Source organism: Homalodisca vitripennis, chromosome 5 (assembly GCF_021130785.1).
Source record: "Homalodisca vitripennis isolate AUS2020 chromosome 5, UT_GWSS_2.1, whole genome shotgun sequence".
Lineage (NCBI taxonomy): Eukaryota > Metazoa > Arthropoda > Insecta > Hemiptera > Cicadellidae > Homalodisca > Homalodisca vitripennis.
Window position 1 is genome coordinate 173,826,387 of NC_060211.1, and position 20,683 is coordinate 173,847,069.

General features: G+C 32.9%; 1 protein-coding gene across 2 annotated transcripts in view; it reads left to right on the top strand.

The window, feature by feature from the left end:
• Positions 1-20,168, top strand: part of LOC124363198 (arylsulfatase B-like) — a 48,755-nt gene extending 28,587 nt beyond the window's left edge. The window contains exons 2-12 of one of the 2 annotated variants that reach the window (XM_046818359.1): positions 390-501; positions 2,323-2,482; positions 7,680-7,906; positions 11,173-11,422; positions 13,387-13,544; positions 13,816-13,961; positions 15,045-15,187; positions 15,775-15,914; positions 16,995-17,128; positions 17,679-17,903; positions 19,396-20,168. In XM_046818359.1, coding sequence (XP_046674315.1) covers positions 394-501; positions 2,323-2,482; positions 7,680-7,906; positions 11,173-11,422; positions 13,387-13,544; positions 13,816-13,961; positions 15,045-15,187; positions 15,775-15,914; positions 16,995-17,128; positions 17,679-17,886 — 1,674 coding nt within the window. In that variant the 5' untranslated portion in view covers positions 390-393 and the 3' untranslated portion in view covers positions 17,887-17,903; positions 19,396-20,168. The remainder of the gene's footprint in view (positions 1-389; positions 502-2,322; positions 2,483-7,679; positions 7,907-11,172; positions 11,423-13,386; positions 13,545-13,815; positions 13,962-15,044; positions 15,188-15,774; positions 15,915-16,994; positions 17,129-17,678; positions 17,904-19,395) is intronic. The other variant, XM_046818358.1, reaches the window with a different exon arrangement.
• Positions 20,169-20,683: the final 515 nt, after the last annotated feature.

A 20,683-nucleotide genomic window follows, 5' to 3' on the forward strand; every position in this document is an offset into this window, starting at 1 on the left:
TCTTTTAGTAGAGGCCGATCCACTTTTCAGCCTTGTTCTGCCCATCCTCATGGGCCACTGGCCTGTGCGAGGATGTTATCAAACAGAATAAGGGGGAGAGTCGATACAGTACAAGATCGATGTACTGATAAAAAGTGCAACGGTCACAGACAGGATTTGAACCTGCGCTATCTCTAAGGATTTCAAGTTCGACATGTTAGTTTTTCTGACAAATTAAAACCCTTCGATCAGGACAAGATAATAATCTTTGTAACTAACTGCTATTGGTGTATAAATCCAATGTATTGATACTGTAGAAAACTTAATTATCCTCTACTTAAGAGTTATATTGCTTAATTATGTTTTAAATTAATTAACAGCCCAACTGATCAGTTTACGTTTTGTTTCAGTGACATGTTTTTGAAAACAGTCCTGTTCCTGGTTGCAATTCTCCTGAATTATGTCATCTCAAACTCTGACATCAACAGGCCACATATAGTGTTCATTATTGCTGACGATTTGGTAAGTTCAAGTTTGACTTTCAACAAAGGGACTTTCCTGAAAATATACAGGTAAAGATAGAGATTATAGATAAGTAAACCAATGTTTGCTTATTTTAAAATCATAACAGAATGTGATGAAAGTGTATACAGACATACTATGACATATTGAGGTATTATGGAAATAACTAGATAAGATCTCCTCCACTTTAGTGAACTGTCTGTCCAACTGCTTGCTCAAAATTCAAGACGTAAATACAGTTTAGATACTTTGTGAACAAGTAATCAGTAGTAAAATCCTGTATATTCATTTTCCAACTTTAGAAGTACATTTCAAAAGCCTCATTGGACTAATATTTTTGGGCAGATGTAGCTCTGGAAGTGAGAGTGGTGAAGAACTCCTCATGAATTGAGTTACAAGCATTGGCCAACCTGAGAAGAAATATAATTTTTGACTTTGGAATGACGTTAAAGCTATATTATTCAATTATCCTGCCTTCAAAAGCGAGTGGTTTTTTTATTGATTTTTTTCATTAGCAAAAATCATAACATCTGGTTAAAAGAAGATTGTTCTAAATCCAAAACTATCTAAGTTTTTACCAATTCTAATTGCATTGATATATTACTAACACAACTCAATTCTTGAAATATTTTGGCCTTGTGTTTAGAGAGCCATCTTCAGCTTGAAGATTCTTTAAAGAAGTAATCAAGGAAGTGTAATATCTGTAAGAAACACTGTAAGAAACAACTTGTAAGAAACATTGCTCCAATTATAGGACACGTGCTAGCATCAAGAAACTCGCTGTTGTAGTATGCACAATAATACATATAACTTAGTTTAAAATAGAATTTTGTTAAAAGAAAGATTTTGATTATTAAATTAAAGGAATCATCAGTATGGGTTGAAGTCTATCTAAGGGGAGGATGGTTAACAATGATAGTCAGAGAGTATCATTAATTTTCGTAGATGCTTTCTGGAAAATCTTGTACAATTTTAGGAAAAAAAAAAACTAGGAACTAGATATTCAAGAGATTTTGTGGCAAAATATTACTTGTAGCATTTTTTTTTTTTATTTTAAGTTGCACATTAAGCATTCTCTTTTCCAACAGACATTCCTGTCTTTGCCCTTGATACAATAAATTAATAATTCATGTTCTTAACCATCAAAGCATTTGCAAATTGACAACTCCAACCTTTAAGGGTTGTATTTATACAGGGTGATTGAAAAGTAAGTTGCTTAACTTTTTTGTTATTTTAGATATATAAAATGTTTTTGCAGCAATCTTACTAGCTACTTATACAAATGGCACTTATACCATCCATGTAGTGCTATTTGAACATTTTGAGGTACCCCCACCCCCTTTACCTCAAGGTCAATAATTGGAAAACTATCATAATTAGTGTAACCCTCTGTAACTAGTAACAGTGCCACAAACAGGTTTTACAAATGTACAATAATAAACAAGTGAGGGGGGGGTGCAACTTACTTTACAACATTATCCGTTTGGGGCTGCCATTTCTTTTATAGAGGTCCGAATTCAATTCTTTAAGTGTATTTTTTATTGACTAACCAAGACCTTTAAAATTATATGTTACAAGAGTATAAGTGCCGTTTGGAAATTTTGAGTTGCCCCCCACCCACATTTCCCCTGAGTGTCAAAAATTTTAAAACTATCATAATACTAGCCCTATGTACAGTAGCTAGTAAGATTGTCGCAAAAACATTTTATACAGTATATCTAAAATTGGAAAAAAAAACTAAGAGGGGGCAACTTACTTTTCAATCACCCTGTATATCTATAATATTCTTCCTGAAGCTCTTATGACTGTCATTTGTTGCAGGGGTGGAACGACGTCGGTTTCCATGGATCGAACCAGATCCCAACGCCTAATATCGACGCCTTGGCGTACTCCGGCATCGCGCTACACAACTACTATGTGAGTCCCATCTGCACACCCTCTCGTAGTGCGCTCATGACTGGGAAGTACCCCATACACACAGGTCTCACATCCCATCTTACTTTACATCCTCAGTTTTAGTAAGGTATTGTGTACCCCCAGCTTACTTCTGGCTGATTTATACCTTCCAGTTGAACCTATCCTGGGTACAGCAAAAACCGATGTGTCACTTAAATCTGGGCAACCTTATGGATGTCCAGGAGTAGCACATCACTAACCACAAATGTCGAGATCTTGAGGTAAAATTTATTTATTTACATCATTGTCACAGACGCGTTACAAGCACAATGCTTTGGTAAAGACTCATCAATTATTACAAATTTTATACTAAACTAATTAAACTAACTAACTAACTTAACTTTAACTTTTTTTTTAACTAAATTTCTAATACACTGATACACAACAAACTGTACAATTTTTGTTCTTATTGGCAAGTCGAATGCCTGTAAGTCCTGAAGGAGAAGCCAAGTACTCAGCTACACTGTAGAAACATCAGCATGTCTATAGCAATTTAACACGAAGCCTCACACGCTGTCCAAAGTCTGGTGTGCATTTAATCTTGTTAAATAATATAGATTTGAATATATAAAGAGTACAATATTCACAAGATAAACTAAAATGTAGATGCTTATTAATCATATCTTTAAAATGAGACTTCTCTCATGATTCTACGTCCATAAATAATAAGGTCATAAAATTGTCTGATGTTTAACATTGTTCTTATAGGGTTAATCAAAATGGCAGCCAGTATAGGTAACCTTATAACAGTATAGCATGTATTATTGGCCTGGATGTAACAAATAAGCTGTTATTTAATACACTTAGGCCTGAGATAAATTGTTGAACTTCACAAGAGTATAACAGATTATTTTCTTGTGATAACACTAATATTAAAACTATTATTGAGATCTCTTTATATTATTAATAAATAATAAAGTGAAACGGTCACAGGCTTTCGTATGTCTTGTACTATAGTATTGCAATCCAGCATGTAACATTTGTTGATATATCTTGTACTATAGTATTACAATCCAATAAGTAACTCATGGCCCTCTGAGGAAGCACCTTATGAAGGTAGGCCTTAGTCAGAGTAACGAATGTAGACTCTGTGGAGAGGAGGAGGAGTCAGCAGAGCACATTTGGTTAGATTGCCCTGCCATCGTAGATACTCGGAAAAGGTACCTGGGAGCATATCTCCTCAGCCCCAAGGACATTAGAGAACAGGAGCCCTTAAATCTGATTGGTTTCTGCAAAAGCTTCGGTCTTTGAGAGCACAAAATTAACGGAGTGGCTATATGCCCGGTCACCGGTCTTGGTTTCAAAGAACGGGAACGACTATGACGTCACAGACTGTGACGCCAAAGGTTTTGAAGTAGCTCTAGCACTGTGCATTGTTATTAAAATGGCGCGTTGTAGAAAGTTTAGTTCTTTTGACCAGTTGAAAACTTTTATCAATAATAAAGAAAATACGGACCATATTCAATTAAGAATAAGTGATTCGAGGTTTGCTATATACTTTAAACTGTACCAATATCCCTTCTATAAGAACCTACAGTCCTGATAAAGTCCGATAATACATGTGATTAATAATAAAACTATTTTTAATCGGTAAATGGAAGAATTAATTTTCAAGTATCTCAAGACGAGAGACTAATTTCCCTCTTACCACTTACATACAATATACAATGAAATCATAACCATTTGAGTGTTATTAGTAAATAAAACAAATGTTCCAGTTATTTTTGCTATTAAATGACAAACATATTTAATATGACAAGAATTATTTATAATTAATTATGATTTCTCTTAATGACTATTAATTGAAACATTCCAGTAAAATTGCGAGAAACAAAACTATATCTTAATAAACTACGAAGAGTAGATTCTGATACGGTACATGGTTTATTTTTAGTTGTATATTTCTTCTTTTTAATTTATTTAAGCATACACTTTTATTACATTAACGTTCAATACATTAGCAATGCATAATATGCAATTAATAAAATAGTCTACAAATTGTGTTTTTTTATATTTCTAAGGCACTGGTGTAAAGGTGACAGTTATGGCTGCCCTGTCGTTACGCCACGGTTGACGTCACCACTCATCGTCCGTCTGTCTAATCTACAGGACGGTAGCCGGCCATATAGCCACAGCGCAAAATTAAAGTAAGGGAGGCGCAAAGGTCCTTTTAGGACTAAGCGCTGGGTTGAACTGTCCTTTTCCCTCAGGAAGGAAAAAGAAAAAGAAAAAAATACATTTTTTTATATATCTTGTACTATTATAGTATTGCAGACCAACACGTGAAATTTATTGATATATCTTGTACTGTAGTATTGCAGTCTAACACGTAACATTTATTGATATATCTTGTACTGTAGTATTGCAGTCCAACATGTAGCATTTATTGATATATCTTGTACTGTAGTATTGCAGTCCAACATGTAGCATTTATTGATATATCTTGTACTGTAGTATTGCAGTCCAACATGTAGCATTTATTGATATATCTTGTACTGTAGTATTGCAGTCCAACATGTAGCATTTATTGATATATCCGGTACTGTAGTATTGCAGTCCAACACGTAACATTTATTGATATATCCGGTACTGTAGTATTGCAGTCCAACATGTAGCATTTATTGATATATCTTGTACTGTAGTATTGCAGTCCAACACGTAACATTTATTGATATACCTTGTACTGTAGTATTGCAGTCCAACACGTAACATTTATTGATATATCTTGTACTGTAGAATTGCAGTCCAACACGTAACATTTATTGATATATCTTGTACTGTAGTATTGCAGTCCAACATGTAGCATTTATTGATATATCCGGTACTGTAGTATTGCAGTCCAACATGTAGCATTTATTGATATATCTTGTACTGTAGTATTGCAGTCCAACACGTAACATTTATTGATATATCCGGTACTGTAGTATTGCAGTCCAACACGTAACATTTATTGATATATCCGGTACTGTAGTATTGCAGTCCAACATGTAGCATTTATTGATATATCTTGTACTGTAGTATTGCAGTCCAACACGTAACATTTATTGATATATCTTGTACTGTAGTATTGCAGTCCAACATGTAGCATTTATTGATATATCTTGTACTGTAGTTTTGCAGTCCAACATGTAACATTTATTGATATATCTTGTACTGTAGTATTGCAGTCCAACACGTAACATTTATTGATATATCTTGTACTGTAGTATTGCAGTCCAACACGTAACATTTATTGATATATCTTGTACTGTAGTATTGCAGTCCAACACATAACATTTATTGATATACCTTGTACTGTAGTATTGCAGTCCAACACGTAGCCTAACATTTATTGATATATCTTGTACTGTAGTATTGCAGTCCAACACGTAACATTTATTGATATATCTTGTACTGTAGTATTGCAGTCCAACACGTAACATTTATTGATATATATCCGGTACTGTAGTATTGCAGTCCAACATGTAACATTTATTGATATATCTTGTACTGTAGTATTGCAGTCCAAAACGTAACATTTATTGATATACCTTGTACTGTAGTATGCAGTCCAACACGTAGCCTAACATTTATTGATATATCTTGTACTGTAGTATTGCAGTCCAACACGTAACATTTATTGATATATCTTGTACTGTAGTATTGCAGTCCAACGCGTAACATTTATTGATCTATCTGGTACTGTAGTATTGCAGTCCAACATGTAGCATTTATTAATATGTTTTGTACTGTAGTATTGCAGTCCAACGCGTAACATTTATTGATATATCTTGTACTGTAGTATTGCAGTCTAACACGTAACATTTATTGATATATCTTGTACTGTAGTATTGCAGTCCAACATGTAGCATTTATTGATATATCTTGTACTGTAGTATTGCAGTCCAACATGTAGCATTTATTGATATATCTTGTACTGTAGTATTGCAGTCCAACATGTAGCATTTATTGATACATCTTGTACTGTAGTATTGCAGTCCAACACGTAACATTTATTGATATATCTTGTACTGTAGTATTGCAGTCCAACGCGTAACATTTATTGATCTATCTGGTACTGTAGTATTGCAGTCCAACACGTAACATTTATTGATATACCTTGTACTGTAGTATTGCAGTCCAACGCGTAAGATTTATTGATCTATCTTGTACTGTAGTATTGCAGTCCAACATGTAGCATTTATTGATATATCTTGTACTGTAGTATTGCAGTCCAACATGTAGCATTTATTGATATATCTTGTACTGTAGTATTGCAGTCCAACATGTAGCATTTATTGATATATCTTGTACTGTAGTATTGCAGTCCAACACGTAACATTTATTGATATATCTTGTACTGTAGTATTGCAGTCCAACGCGTAACATTTATTGATCTATCTGGTACTGTAGTATTGCAGTCCGACACGTAACATTTATTGATATACCTTGTACTGTAGTATTGCAGTCCAACGCGTAAGATTTATTGATCTATCTTGTACTGTAGTATTGCAGTCCAACGCGTAACATTTATTGATATACCTTGTACTGTAGTATTGCAGTCCAACGCGTAAGATTTATTGATCTATCTTGTACTGTAGTATTGCAGTCCAACACGTAACATTTATTGATATACCTTGTACTGTAGTATTGCAGTCCAACACGTAACATTTATTGATATATCTTGTACTGTAGTATTGCAGTCCAACACGTAACATTTATTGATATATCTTGTACTGTAGTATTGCAGTCCAACATGTAACATTTATTGATATATCTTGTACTGTAGTATTGCAGTCCAACACGTAACATTTATTGATATATCTTGTACTGTAGTATTGCAGTCCAATAGCATTTATTGATATATCTTGTACTGTAGTATTGCAGTCCAACATGTAACATTTATTGATATATCTTGTACTGTAGTATTGCAGTCCAACACGTAACATTTATTGATATATCTTGTACTGTAGTATTGCAGTCCAACGCGTAACATTTATTGATATATCTTGTACTGTAGTATTGCAGTCCAACACGTAACATTTATTGATATACCTTGTACTGTAGTATTGCAGTCCAACATGTAGCATTTATTGATATGTTTTGTACTGTAGTATTGCAGTCCAACGCGTAACATTTATTGATATATCTTGTACTATAGTATTGCAGTCCAACATGTAGCATTTATTGGTATGTTTTGTACTGTAGTATTGCAGTCCAACACGTAACATTTATGTGTCTAGGAATGCAGCACACAGTTCTGTTTGGGGCCGAGCCCCGAGGTTTGCCCCTGACAGAGCGTCTACTGCCCGAGTACCTGCGTGATCTCGGTTACGTCAACAGACTCGTGGGCAAGTGGCATCTGGGTTCCTACAAGAAGGAGTATACGCCAACCTATCGCGGCTTCGACTCCCACCTAGGCTACTGGACTGGCCATCAAGATTACTTTGACCACACAGCGTGTGAAACGGTAATATTTGAAAGGATAATAGAACTAAAAATAATTAAATTATATCAAATGAATAATAACAGTAGTGGTGAATGTAGTGAATACAGTGGTAAAAGGAGAACATGGAATTTCAGCAATTAAAGTGTTGAGTAAAACCGTTTAACTGCAATTTAAAGCTTGCAGAAATGACAGAAGATGCAAGCGGTTTCAGCTAGAGGTTTCTAAACCACTAATTACCATGTTTATCTGTAATCTTACTGACTGTTAATAATATATAAAGTGCCTGATAATTTTATAACGAAATCTAGCACAAGATCTCATCAAGTATCTGCCTTGAAGAAGATCGTTTATAATACATTAAAACTTTTGAAAACATTTTCTTTTGTTATATACACTGAGTGTAAAAAAGTCTAACAAAGATAAAAAATGTATTATAGTAGGTTTAAGTAATATAAAATAAAATTTGTACAATAATTTAGAGCCTAAAACACAATTTCTTTATACTGCCAGCAACTTAAACACCACAGTGCAGTCTGTGAGAATTCTATTAAAAATCTTAAAATTGGTCAAAATGCATATCGTTTCAAAAGAACTGCTGAAGCATATACTAACCACACCAAAAGATCAGTTTTAAGTGTTTAAATATTGAACATTAAATAGCTTATATAATTTTATACTTCATGTTTGCCAATGAGTTAATTAAAATATATAAATTTATAATACAGCAATCTAGAAAACTATGTATCACAAGTAACTATTTCCTAAATATAACTTAAAAATCACACTTGTAAGAGCTCTCTTGGTTATAATTTCATGTTAGTACAAATTAGAAAGATTTTCATAAATATCATTTATAAACACAAACAAAAGAAATCAGTTTGCTCCAAAAAGGTCATTTTGCCCTATTCCCTCTACCCCTTTTCTCAGTGCAATAATATAAAACATTTACATTTTTTCGAACATTTCTGCAATTTTCAACCCTGGTTAACTTTTAATTTGGGTTTTATAAATACAAAATTGTATACCTCAGGAACCAAAATGAATTATTTTGAAAAATTTAACAAATATTAAGTATTTGTTTATTTGAATTTTTTTGATGCCCATTAAAGTATAACTATCTTTTTTAATTTAAATATACTCTTAGATTTATAAAACTAAAAGGTTATGAGCATTGGATTCCAACAATTGAATCTAATAACTACAAATTGAATCTAATAATAACAACAAAAATTAAACATTTCAATACTCATCCAAGGTGAGTACCAAATAAAAGATAATTTCTTTACAATGCAGAATACAATTTAAATTTTAAACAGTTAAAATACATTGCCCTAACTGTTGATAATTTCACAATTTATGTGAGCTTTTAGAAAACTTAAATATTTCAAAACTTTCTTGGGGTACTAAGTTATGATAATTATTGTCATTGCTTGTCAGAATATCACCTACTTGTTAACCCGGGAGCACTCGCGCTATTAGATTGAATCTAACATAATTTTTGTGTTATATAACATTTTTTTTATTTGTTATCTTACAACACTGAACCCTTAATTTATGCTTCTATGGGTATGTCTGCTGCGTATTGCATCATGTTTAGACATTAGAAGTTGCTGGGGTGGGGTGTCATGGTGGGTGGGGTGGACACTCCTCGCGGGTTATTAGTTTCAACCTAACAGCGCGAGTGATCGCGTCAGCCCAATGTTAGGAGCGATCTAACGGCGCGAGTGATCGCGTAACTGCCAGTTTAAATCCATCAGTTTAGTGATTTTTCTTGTTTTTCTGTTTACTTTTGAGTTATATTTCGTAGATTGCTCTTTTATGACTTTACAATTATTGCAATGAATGAAGACCATGAAAAATCCGTTCTTAGTTAGTTGGATGATGTTAGATTCGATCTAACAACGCGAGTTCTTGCGTAACTTCTTGTAGCGCGAGTTCTCGCGAGTTAATGATGTGTAAAGTAATGACAATTACATACTTTTTCTCCATAGCTCAGTGGCTATTGTTCTCTGATGCTTAACTGGTTTGATCCCTTTAGGATTTCCCAGAAGAGATGAAGATGTTTTGGATGTCAGAGTTTTCACTTTTGTTTTGTCTGTAATATTTTTCTCTGATAACATGTTCTGTTCCTTGTAAAGTCTACTTGTGATCTCTTTTCAGAGTCTCAATGATGGAAGATCTGGGTTTGTTGAAATATTTCTTCTTCTTCTCCTTTCCTACCTTCCATCATGTCCAGTTCTATCACAAAGCTTGTGTTGCATGACATTTGTTGAAATCTCTTTCTTCACTAATTATCCTTTCATTCTTCACTTGAAATTTTTACTGTAAGCATTAGATTTTTGGATAAGGTCTGAAGATTAGATAGAATAGGTATGCTAAATAGATTTTCCTGCCCATGAACAATTTTTTACAGCTTGTAAAGCATACTTTTAGAGGTATTCAAAGAAAGAGCAAAGCTATTGGTTAGACCCCGTCAATGCATTGCTTGGTATTTTTCATTGAAGATTCAACAAATTTATTGTTCTGAAGAAATCTTAGACTTGTTTAGCTAAACACCATGTTAATTTGAAATGTTCTGTAATTTATTATTAAGGAAGTTTTTTTCAAAACATGCTCTACTATTAGACCATGACTTCATGCCTTGGCATTATATAATCATGATTAGATAATAATATTTCCCAGATATAAAATAATCACATTCCTCTGAGTTCTCCTAAGGTGATGTAATCTTAGTCAGCTCCTAGAATAACCAATGAAACAATTGATATTGGTATTGATATTGATTGATATTGATGGATATTGATTGAGACCAATGATATTGTCTCGTGAACAAGACAATTGTACACCTCTTTATCTAAATTGCACTTTATTTTCTAGTCTAAGCAAAATAGTTAGTTTTGATTTTCTTCAACGCCACCTCTCTTGAGACGGACATCAACTCCAGATTCCAGAAGTCAAGTCTGATCGGATTTCAGACGACAGACCACAAATTCATTCATTTTAATGAAACAGTGTACTCAACTTAATTATCTTACAAATACACTAAGGTAATCCTCTACAACGTCTTTGATTTATTCAATCATTTTCAGTCAAGAATGTTTATAAAAGGTCTTATATTTTGTTTCTCATATTTTGCATTAGTTGATTAGCACCTAATGCAATACTGCATTAGCTGCTGTTTTGTATTAGCTGTGGATACTTTTAACTTTGATTTTTTCGTACAATCTTAGATGTTTTATTGTATATTTTCACTCCTGTATTCATGGATATAATTTTTTCATCTGAAGGGATTCTGGGGTCTAGACATGCGCCAAGGGATGGATGTGGCTTGGGATCTCCATGGACAATACTCAACTGATATATTCACAAAAGAAGCAGTGAAACTCATCCATAGTCACAATACATCGAGTCCTCTATTCCTGTACCTGGCCCACACTGCCGTTCACTCAGGCAACCCCTACAACCCCCTGCCAGCACCCGACAAAGATGTTGCAGCGTTCACCAATATTGAAGACTTCAACAGAAGGAAATTTGCAGGTTGGTATAGTCAAGCTGTTTGCAGTAGACATTCTGATGTGCTGTGTCATAGTTGTGAAGTTTGCATCAGTTCATACTTGCAGTAGTACAGTACAACCTCGTTTGTTTGGATCAGTAAGGAATTTGTTTTTTACAAGTCTATATATATATATATATATATATATATATATATATATATATATATATATATAGATATACATAAAATTGAATGTTTGTCTATATGTCCTTTATAAAATCGTAAACTATTTGACCGATCATTATGAAAATTTGTATGTATATGTATTTTTCCACGGAAAAGGTTTATATGCTATACCCATTGATGTAACTCGCCACCAGGCGGTGCTGTAACAGATAAAAGTTTTCAGTGCCTGCACATTATAAACTGCAATTACGAGACAGTTACGTATATTAAATAGCCAAACATTATTTTAAGGCGCTAAGTTATAATGTATATTTGTCTTTAAAATCAATTTCTGAATGAACTTAAAGCTCGAGTGTTAGACCACTTTATAATAAAGTACATGTACGTGTACAATGGTTATAAACATACACTTTTGACAGATTTTCTTGATCGTGGCAACAAGACAAACTCTACATCGGCATTGGAAATATAATTTACTTGAACCAGAAGTGTTCATACACGCGTAAATCTTATGAAAAGTGTGCGAAGCCGTGGGAAACAGCTAGTATATAAATAAAAGAGAGAGTCAATTTATTATTTTATTTTACAGAGATTAATTATAGAGAAATCAAATAAAATAAAATTTTGTTTACTGTTTCACAAAAAATAAACTTAGGCAGTTTCTTTTGTTTAACTTGGTACTCTGCTTCTGAGAATTATGATCAACCATATGTATAAAAACCATTACACAGATACACGGACATGTTAATGAGTTAATGCAAAGATCTATTAAAGAAAATACAAAAATTTGTACAAAAACATATCTTAGGGTGGCCTGCATTGCTCAGAATGCAGAAATAGCCGGAATCATTGCAGGAACTTTTGTTATTTCCAATTTCATGGTTTCTTGACAAATTCTCTATTGTCATTTCTCAAAAAGTTGTTATGTCCTATTTGATTTACAATTTTATTTCTTTCCGATACCAGAATTTCCTGAATTATCAAATAGTAGTTTAATTTAATGACCAAACAGATTGAGTAAAATCAAAAGAGGAAAATTTTGTATGTTTTCAAGCAGCTAATTTTATAGTGGGTCTGTTTATTTTTTATGTACCCATGAATTCTTGAGATGAACAAAAAAAATCACTTAAGCTGACTGTAGGAGATCGATTTGAATATTTACATTTGTAGATAAGGATAATACAACATGTAGGATTGTGTTTGTTTAAGACACAATATGTTAGAGTGAGATTAAAAGGACTTTTCAGATACTCAAAGAGAGCAATTTAACGAATACTGCAGCAGGTTTATGTCCATATTTTAGTAGTCATAGGTGTTAGGGCTGACGGTTATTAATGTCATTCCCTTGGATCTGAATGTGAAATACGTCAACCAATGGCACGACCTATAGTGGATACAGATAACCTCATATCATACTTTATAAGAAAAATGTGCCTCGGCTTAGATATACATATTTAGTGCATATACGACTAAGATTAGATACATTTCCTCCAACAATAAAAAGAATTCACAATCTTATTTAGGATTTTTGGTAGGATCCAGTGGCGTAACTAGGATTTGGCTTGGGGGATGAATCGGATTGAAGAGCACACCATACCAGAGAATATGGAATAAATCTAAATATAAATAAATTACATAGGCCTAATTTAAATTAAAACTTTTAACAGCTGTATAACAAACATTTTGATTGGTGTTATGTTGGTGTACAATTAAAAAAAAGTTTAGGGTATTTGGGGGGGATTCTATTCCCCCTTCCCAACTTTAGTTACGCCACTGGTAGGATCTTATTGTTTGCTTGCTTCAAGCATTGTTTGTTCAATAGCTATGCTGAGCAAACTTGATGATTCTGTGGGTCAAGTGATGAAGGCTCTACAAGATGCTGGAATGGTCGAAAACAGCATTGTAATCTTCACTACCGACAACGGAGGTCCTGCAGCTGGCTTCAACCTAAATGCAGCTTCCAACTGGCCTTTGAGAGGTGTTAGTGTTGTTTAATGACAGTTACATCAGAAATCAAACTATTTTGTTACTGTATACTTATTTTAACTATTTTTCTTTTTTGATATTTATAGAAACATAGCTGTTTTGTAACTCACTGAAGAGACAAAAGTGAAAAGAATCTATTGAAAACTTACTTTATTCACTATATGAATTTTCTTCTGTCAAATTATATTTTTTGAAAATGGAAAATATCAATTACATAGAGATATATCAATGAGTGATTAAAATGTTCTCTGTGATTGTGGTCTAGGTGAAGAACACACTGTGGGAAGGAGGTGTTCGAGGGGCAGGGTTGATATGGAGCCCTATCCTGCCCAACGGTTGGGTGTCTACTGACCTCATGCACATCTCGGACTGGCTGCCTACCCTGATCTCTGCAGCCGGTGGCAACACCAGGTATGTTGATAGTATATAGGTTAAGTTAATACATATGTACATTAATAGATATGTACGTACAGTAATACGAATGTATGTTAATATTTATGTACATTAATACATACGTACATTGATATGTTTGTACGTTAATATGTAAGTACATTAATACGTACATACGTTAATATGTAAGTACCTTAATTCGTACGTACATAAATCTGTACGACCGTTGAAGTGTGCGTACATTAATAGATATATATACATTAGTAAGTATGTACATTAATATGTATGTATGTTAACACAGAACAACATGTGAGGTGAGGATTCCCAGCTTTTAATGAATTTTTTTATCTGTGTCAGAATACATATTTATTTTAGAGTTCGTCTCTAAAACATGTCTCCTCTATAAACCGCTGTTACAGTTCCAATTGACTTTGAACATTTGGAGTCAACATATAAATGTTCAATTTAAAGGGGATTCCCTGCCTGTTCGTGTTATAGCGTAACATTTTTCTTTGTAGATTTTTACAACGTTTTACTGGTTTCTATAGCTTTTTATTCTAAATTAACATGAAATTTGGAAAGAGAAGCAACTCTTATTAGACATTTATTTATGGAGTTTAAGAATGAAAGTGCAGGAGAGGATTTGGACATTGAGAATAATAAAGATGTGAGGGAATCCCCCTCCTAAACGTTTTAAGTTACTAATCGTAACGGAGAATGACATTGTTAGTTAATTTTTTTAAATGTTTCTTACTTTAATGACTATATTAAATATATTACATAAACCATAATGTAATAGCAAGGAAATTTATTTTATTGTTCAATGAACCTTTATTCTTAAAAGCACAAAACCAAAACACTGAGAGTCAAGAATTCACCCTACACGTGTTAATATGTGACTTTTTTACATGTTTCATGGTCTGTTAATATATATGTACATTAATAGGTACCTACATTAATACGTATGGACATTAATAGATATGTACTTTAATATGTATGTACATTAATACATATGTATGTTAATATCTTGTCGACATATAGTACTTTCTCCTTAGGGTGACGAAAAAAAAAATAATTAAGACAGGTTTACCAATTGCTGTGTAGTGAGCTGATGAACATTGACGGGGTGGATCAGTGGCCCAGTATGTCCCAGGGGGTGGCTACAACCAGAACCGAAGTCCTCCACAACATCGATGACATCTACGGCAGCTCAGCTCTCACAGTGGGCGATTGGAAAATAGTCAAAGGTAAAACAATTGTGGCATGTATTCACTACTCTCAGGAAATCACAGTACTCTATGGCAAAAAAGAAATTATTGAGAAGTTTTAGAATCCGGTGATGAAATTTCTACTCTAAATGTGTTTGTTTACTAAATGCACGAGAACAATTTTCAAATTTCATCTCTAGATCAGATTGGACAAAGCTTATCAAAGAGGCAATTGTTATAAAAAAGAAATGTTTACAATGCTTAAAAATTGTCATTTTGCTATGTAAAAAGAAAATTTAATTTAGTCTTTCTTTCCAGCTAAACAAGAAAGTTGAGGTGGGGGAGACTAGTGTTAGTAAGACATAGTCTTCGGTACTACAAATTACATATTTATGATAACCTAATCTAAACCTACTTACATTGTGTAATAACAAGTAGTATATAAAGACAGAGTACTCTCCAGATAATACCAAAGTACCCAAAATTACAGTAGAGGATATAATTTAGACTGGTTTAGTTACCAATATGGTCAAAGGACACTACTATGGCTGTCTGTATTTAAATACGTACTTATATTTTACTGTACAATCTATATTCTCGTTATAAAAATGTCTTAATACAATTAGGAACCAACTACAAAGGCCAGTGGGATGGATGGTATGGCCCAAGCGGTCGAGATGATACACCTTACGATATAGAAAGAGTCATCAACAGTCCTGCAGGCCGGGCAGCTGCTTCCGTCAACCACCCTATTTTCCGAGAAAAGGTAAAACTACTCTTAAATTAATGAGTAGTTTCTTATAATGAGGTACAAGTAAGCCACACCACGTGCGGCATCATATCGCTGAGCCTCTTGCAAAATTTCATAGCTGTAAAAAATCCTATACCTCATTTTATTCTAGGAAGTCTTGACATCAGATAAACATACAGACAATCAAGCAAATAAAGTTTTTACATCCCCCGGTAGCCAAAAGAGAAATTGTGTAAACCAACAGGCTTCAATAATGCTCAGCCAGATTTCATGGTTGGACATGCACCATAATAATACCACCACCACCAATGCTCACCACCATAATGCTCATTCTTGTCAATTCTGTAGAAATTAATTTCATACCAACATTTAAAAAATTACAGATGAAATCTTTTTCGAGATATCTTCCCACATGATACATTCATATTTTTGTTCATTAACTTATGTTTACAGCAGTGTACAAATAATAAAAGTTCTGGAGAGCTACGGAGAGTACTAAAACGCAAGTGTGCATTGAATCTAATCTTATCACCGACTTTTAGCATTGACTATCCATTCTACTACTTTTGTTACTCTGTGAATAAAAATATGATTGCACTCAGTTCCTTTACAAATATATTTATTCTGAGATTTTCTCGTTACCTTCATGGTTACCCATGAGACCAATGTAAAAATATTCGTTAACGCTCAGCCAAATCCCATGGAGTGACACGCACCATCTTCAAATTCAGTTGACTATATAGGAATGAAGCTTCATACAAAATTTCAAATTTATAGGTAAGTTTTTTCAAGATATCTTGCAGATAGACAGACTGACACAATAGAAAATTTTTCAGCCTACAAAAAAAGGCTTCGCTAATGCTCACCTAGTATTAAAAACAACAACTAGTTTTTACTGAACAAGGATTAACAGCATAAGAAATTTTAATTTATATGCTCATAAGACTATTCACCAGGAAATGTTGAACTATATTTCTCCAATAATATTACTAATTCTTATCAGCAATTTAAGAATTTTAGGAGATTACTCAATTATATAATCCAAGTAGCTTATAGTAATATTGGATAACATGTTGAACACAAACTTAATTTCAGGCATTGAAGATGCGCTCGAAACTGGATGTCCAGTGTACACAAGAAGTGATACAATCTCCATGTCTACCTCTAAGACACCCGTGTCTGTTTAATGTCAGGGCGGACCCTTGTGAACTAAACAATTTAGCCGATCGGTAAGTTGAACTATCTAAATGAAATGAAGAATATTGTTTTATGTTCTATTTATAGAATCACGACAAACTTTAGTGATTTTTAGTAAATATAAAAATAAAATATTGAGTAAAGAAATATATGTTGATTGTTTTTGATTTAGTTAAAACTCTCTTGTATGCAATAACGTAGCCAGGAAATAATTTTGGGGGAGGTCAAGACGACTGATATTTTTCCGTAGTAAGGCAAAGTGCTCATTCCCCATTTTGTTTCTTTCAAAATTCTTGACCTGATTCAATGTCGAGAACAATCTTTCAGCAGTACATGTCTGCAATAATGAATCATTTAAATAATAATAATAATAATTGTTTGCTAAAAAATTAATTTAAGAAAATTTGGGAGGGTCTGGACCCCTTGGATCCCCTCGCTGGCTACGTCCTTGCTTGTATGTACATCTGATGTGGATCAAAGCTCTGTACAATAAAACAAAACTATCCATGGACAGCTAGAAATGATCACTTCTAATATTATTTTATTACAACCACCTTAAATATAAATTTAAAATGGTTCTAGATATCCAGCTGTACTTCGTCATCTAGAGTCGCAGCTCAGTGCTATCAACACGACAGCTGTACCTCCTGGAAACTTGCCGATCGACAAACACGGAGATCCTCGTCTGTGGGACCACACGTGGACCAACTTTGGTGACTATAGCAGCAGCAATGATGTCGACATGGCAGTGGATCTGCCCCAAGGTACTGTTGCTGTCCAAGAAACATAATTCAAAGACCTATTACTGTAAGTACTGGCTGATAGCTTCTATAACCTTTCTACAATGTGGGTTGTAAAAAGGGAATCTACAAGAATACAAGATAACGTAGTAACTATGGTAGGAAGGGTTGAGTCAATGTGAGTGTTTAGCTCCAGTTAACCTTCCTATTAGTACAGCGTCCGGAATTCCTGGTATAACACAAACACTCCAATAATTAAGTATTATATTTCAATAGAAGAAGCTAGTAGAATGTATTAATAGTATGTTTAATAACTTCACAACTTAAACTAATTGTATTATTTGTAGAGGACATTAATTTGAAAGTATCTTTTCATGAATTATTTTTATCTTAAGTATGTAAATAACATCAACAATGATTCTGTTTTGAAATAAATTTTTCTGAATAACCCCATTTCCTAATACAAAATCAATCCTATAATTTAGTCACATTTCAAGATAACATTTAGAAGTCTTCACTGAAATGTACATCATTGTATGCAGGTTGGAAAATAATAACTGAAAAACATAATAATTGAGACGACAGGGCCCTTTTGACTTTTCATCTCGCTTCTGTAATGGAAACATTACTTTGCCAGAAATTACTTAGTTTTTCCAGGGTAACGGAAAAAAGGTGAAAAATGGCTTTTGCTTTCACCTGCACTTCAGGAAGAGTTATTTTCTCTGCTACTTAACCCTTTCAGTGCCATTGCCATTTCTCCAAGTCATATTCATAAATCGCTGGACCATTTCTCATAGTTTTGAAAGCATCTCCAGGAGAAAAGATTGTATAATAAAAGATTAACCAATCAAGTTTGATAAACTTTTTTATTTCTTTGTAATTAAATGAGGATTAGATTAACCAATCAAGTTTGATAAACTTTTTTATTTCTTTGTAATTAAATGAGGATTATGATTAAAGTGACAGTTTTGTTCTATTCATAGTCATGTAAAACAAGTTGTTATAAACAAAAAGTAAAAAACATTTAATTTACAGTTTGAAGTAATTTTTTGTATGTAGAGTATTTTTTATTACTTTTCAGTTACATCATGTAAAGGAGCATGTAAAACTAAATAAAAATCATATATAATACATTATTTTAACTTATAATGTTACATGATATTGCAATACAAAACAAACAAATATGACAAAAAGCTATTTTGTGCAAACCCACCAAAAGTTCAGAAATAATAGCACTAGGCTACTAGGAGATAGCAAAGAGAAAATTTGATAACAATCGATAGTTTGGTTCTCAGAGAATGTCGTAAACTAAATGATTAGTTAAAACGAAAACGTAATAGATTAAATAATATTCAAATACGGATCGTCTAGTACGCAGACACTGGACATTTTTGCACAGTCGATATTGTCTACTATGTAAACGCTGCACCACTGAAAGGGTTAAATAGAGATTATAATTCCAAGAACTTTTTGCCCCTAACTCGTACATTTATTCACAAAAAATATTGGTACATTGTATTATAAACATTCATGAACCCATTTCAGTAAATCTGTTGCAGAACGTCCCATCGTAATTAGTAACTGATGCCTCCCCAACTAATTGCTGAAGAACGTAAAGAAGAACACTCCACGAGCCTCGTAGTGAAGATCTCACTTAACACCATGTTTCATGTACAGAGTTAGTGTGTAGGCCTAATATTAGACTAAAGATGTATGCTCCTCATTATGATTGCAAGAATACTAACTGCAGCAAACACTGTTTATAACGAATTTTCAGGATTTGTGGAAAAAAATCTAAGCTGGAATATTTTATATAAAACACGTTATCAGTAACGTATGTTATATACGTTGTACGTTAATGTTAAAGTACAATTATGATTTTTATTCGCAAATCGCATTATAGGTTCTTGATTTTATTTTTTTTAATAATCAAGTGGTTTCTTTGCTTAAAATTGATATTTAGCTAGGACTTATCATAAATTCCATGCCACAATTGATGTATTTAACGACCCTCGTTCTGTAAATTACAACTTCACTGATGTGTCTAAAACTAGTTGATGTTAAACTGGGTATTGGATCACGGCTAGTTTGATGCAGTAATTAAATTACTAAAAATTTAACATGATAAAAGTTAGTATTGAAACTGAGTATAATGCTGATCTACATAAGAATTGATGTGGGTAAAATAATTTTTGACTGGCAATGGTTGATTCCAGTTTTAAATAATTATATTTAGGTGAATTTATAAATTTACATTACCAGAAACATAAATGCAGTCATGAAGGCAGAAATGGAAATAAGTATGAAGTACAGAAATGAAATAAGGCACTGATGTCCCAAAAAAAAAGTTTTGTTTACATGAATATTTCACAAGGAAGAGATGTACAGATAGGGATTGAATTTGTGAGCCATTTTTTATCCTGGGATTAGAGAAGCTCAATTCCAAGATTGACAAAATCTGCTTTTACGCTTTATGATATAAATTTGGTAACAAAATATCCTATAAATTATTTAAACATTTAACGGTTTTATTAAAATTATATTGCATCTAGTAAAAAAAGAAAAACTGATACAATTTAAATCATTTTTTTGTTAAATTAAACATAATTACAGTATAAATACAAAATTGTTAAATTGGATATAGATGATTACCATCACACTATTTACTTTCATTGATGTTTTGTTTTAAATATATAACAAGTATGTAAATTTAAAAAGATAAATTGTGTTGAAATACATTTTTTATAAAAAAATACTACAATCCAAATTGCAAAAAGAAAGTATATTTAAGAAAATGTACAGTCCAAATTCAATTAAATCGAATATTTTCAATTCTTCTTGATCTTA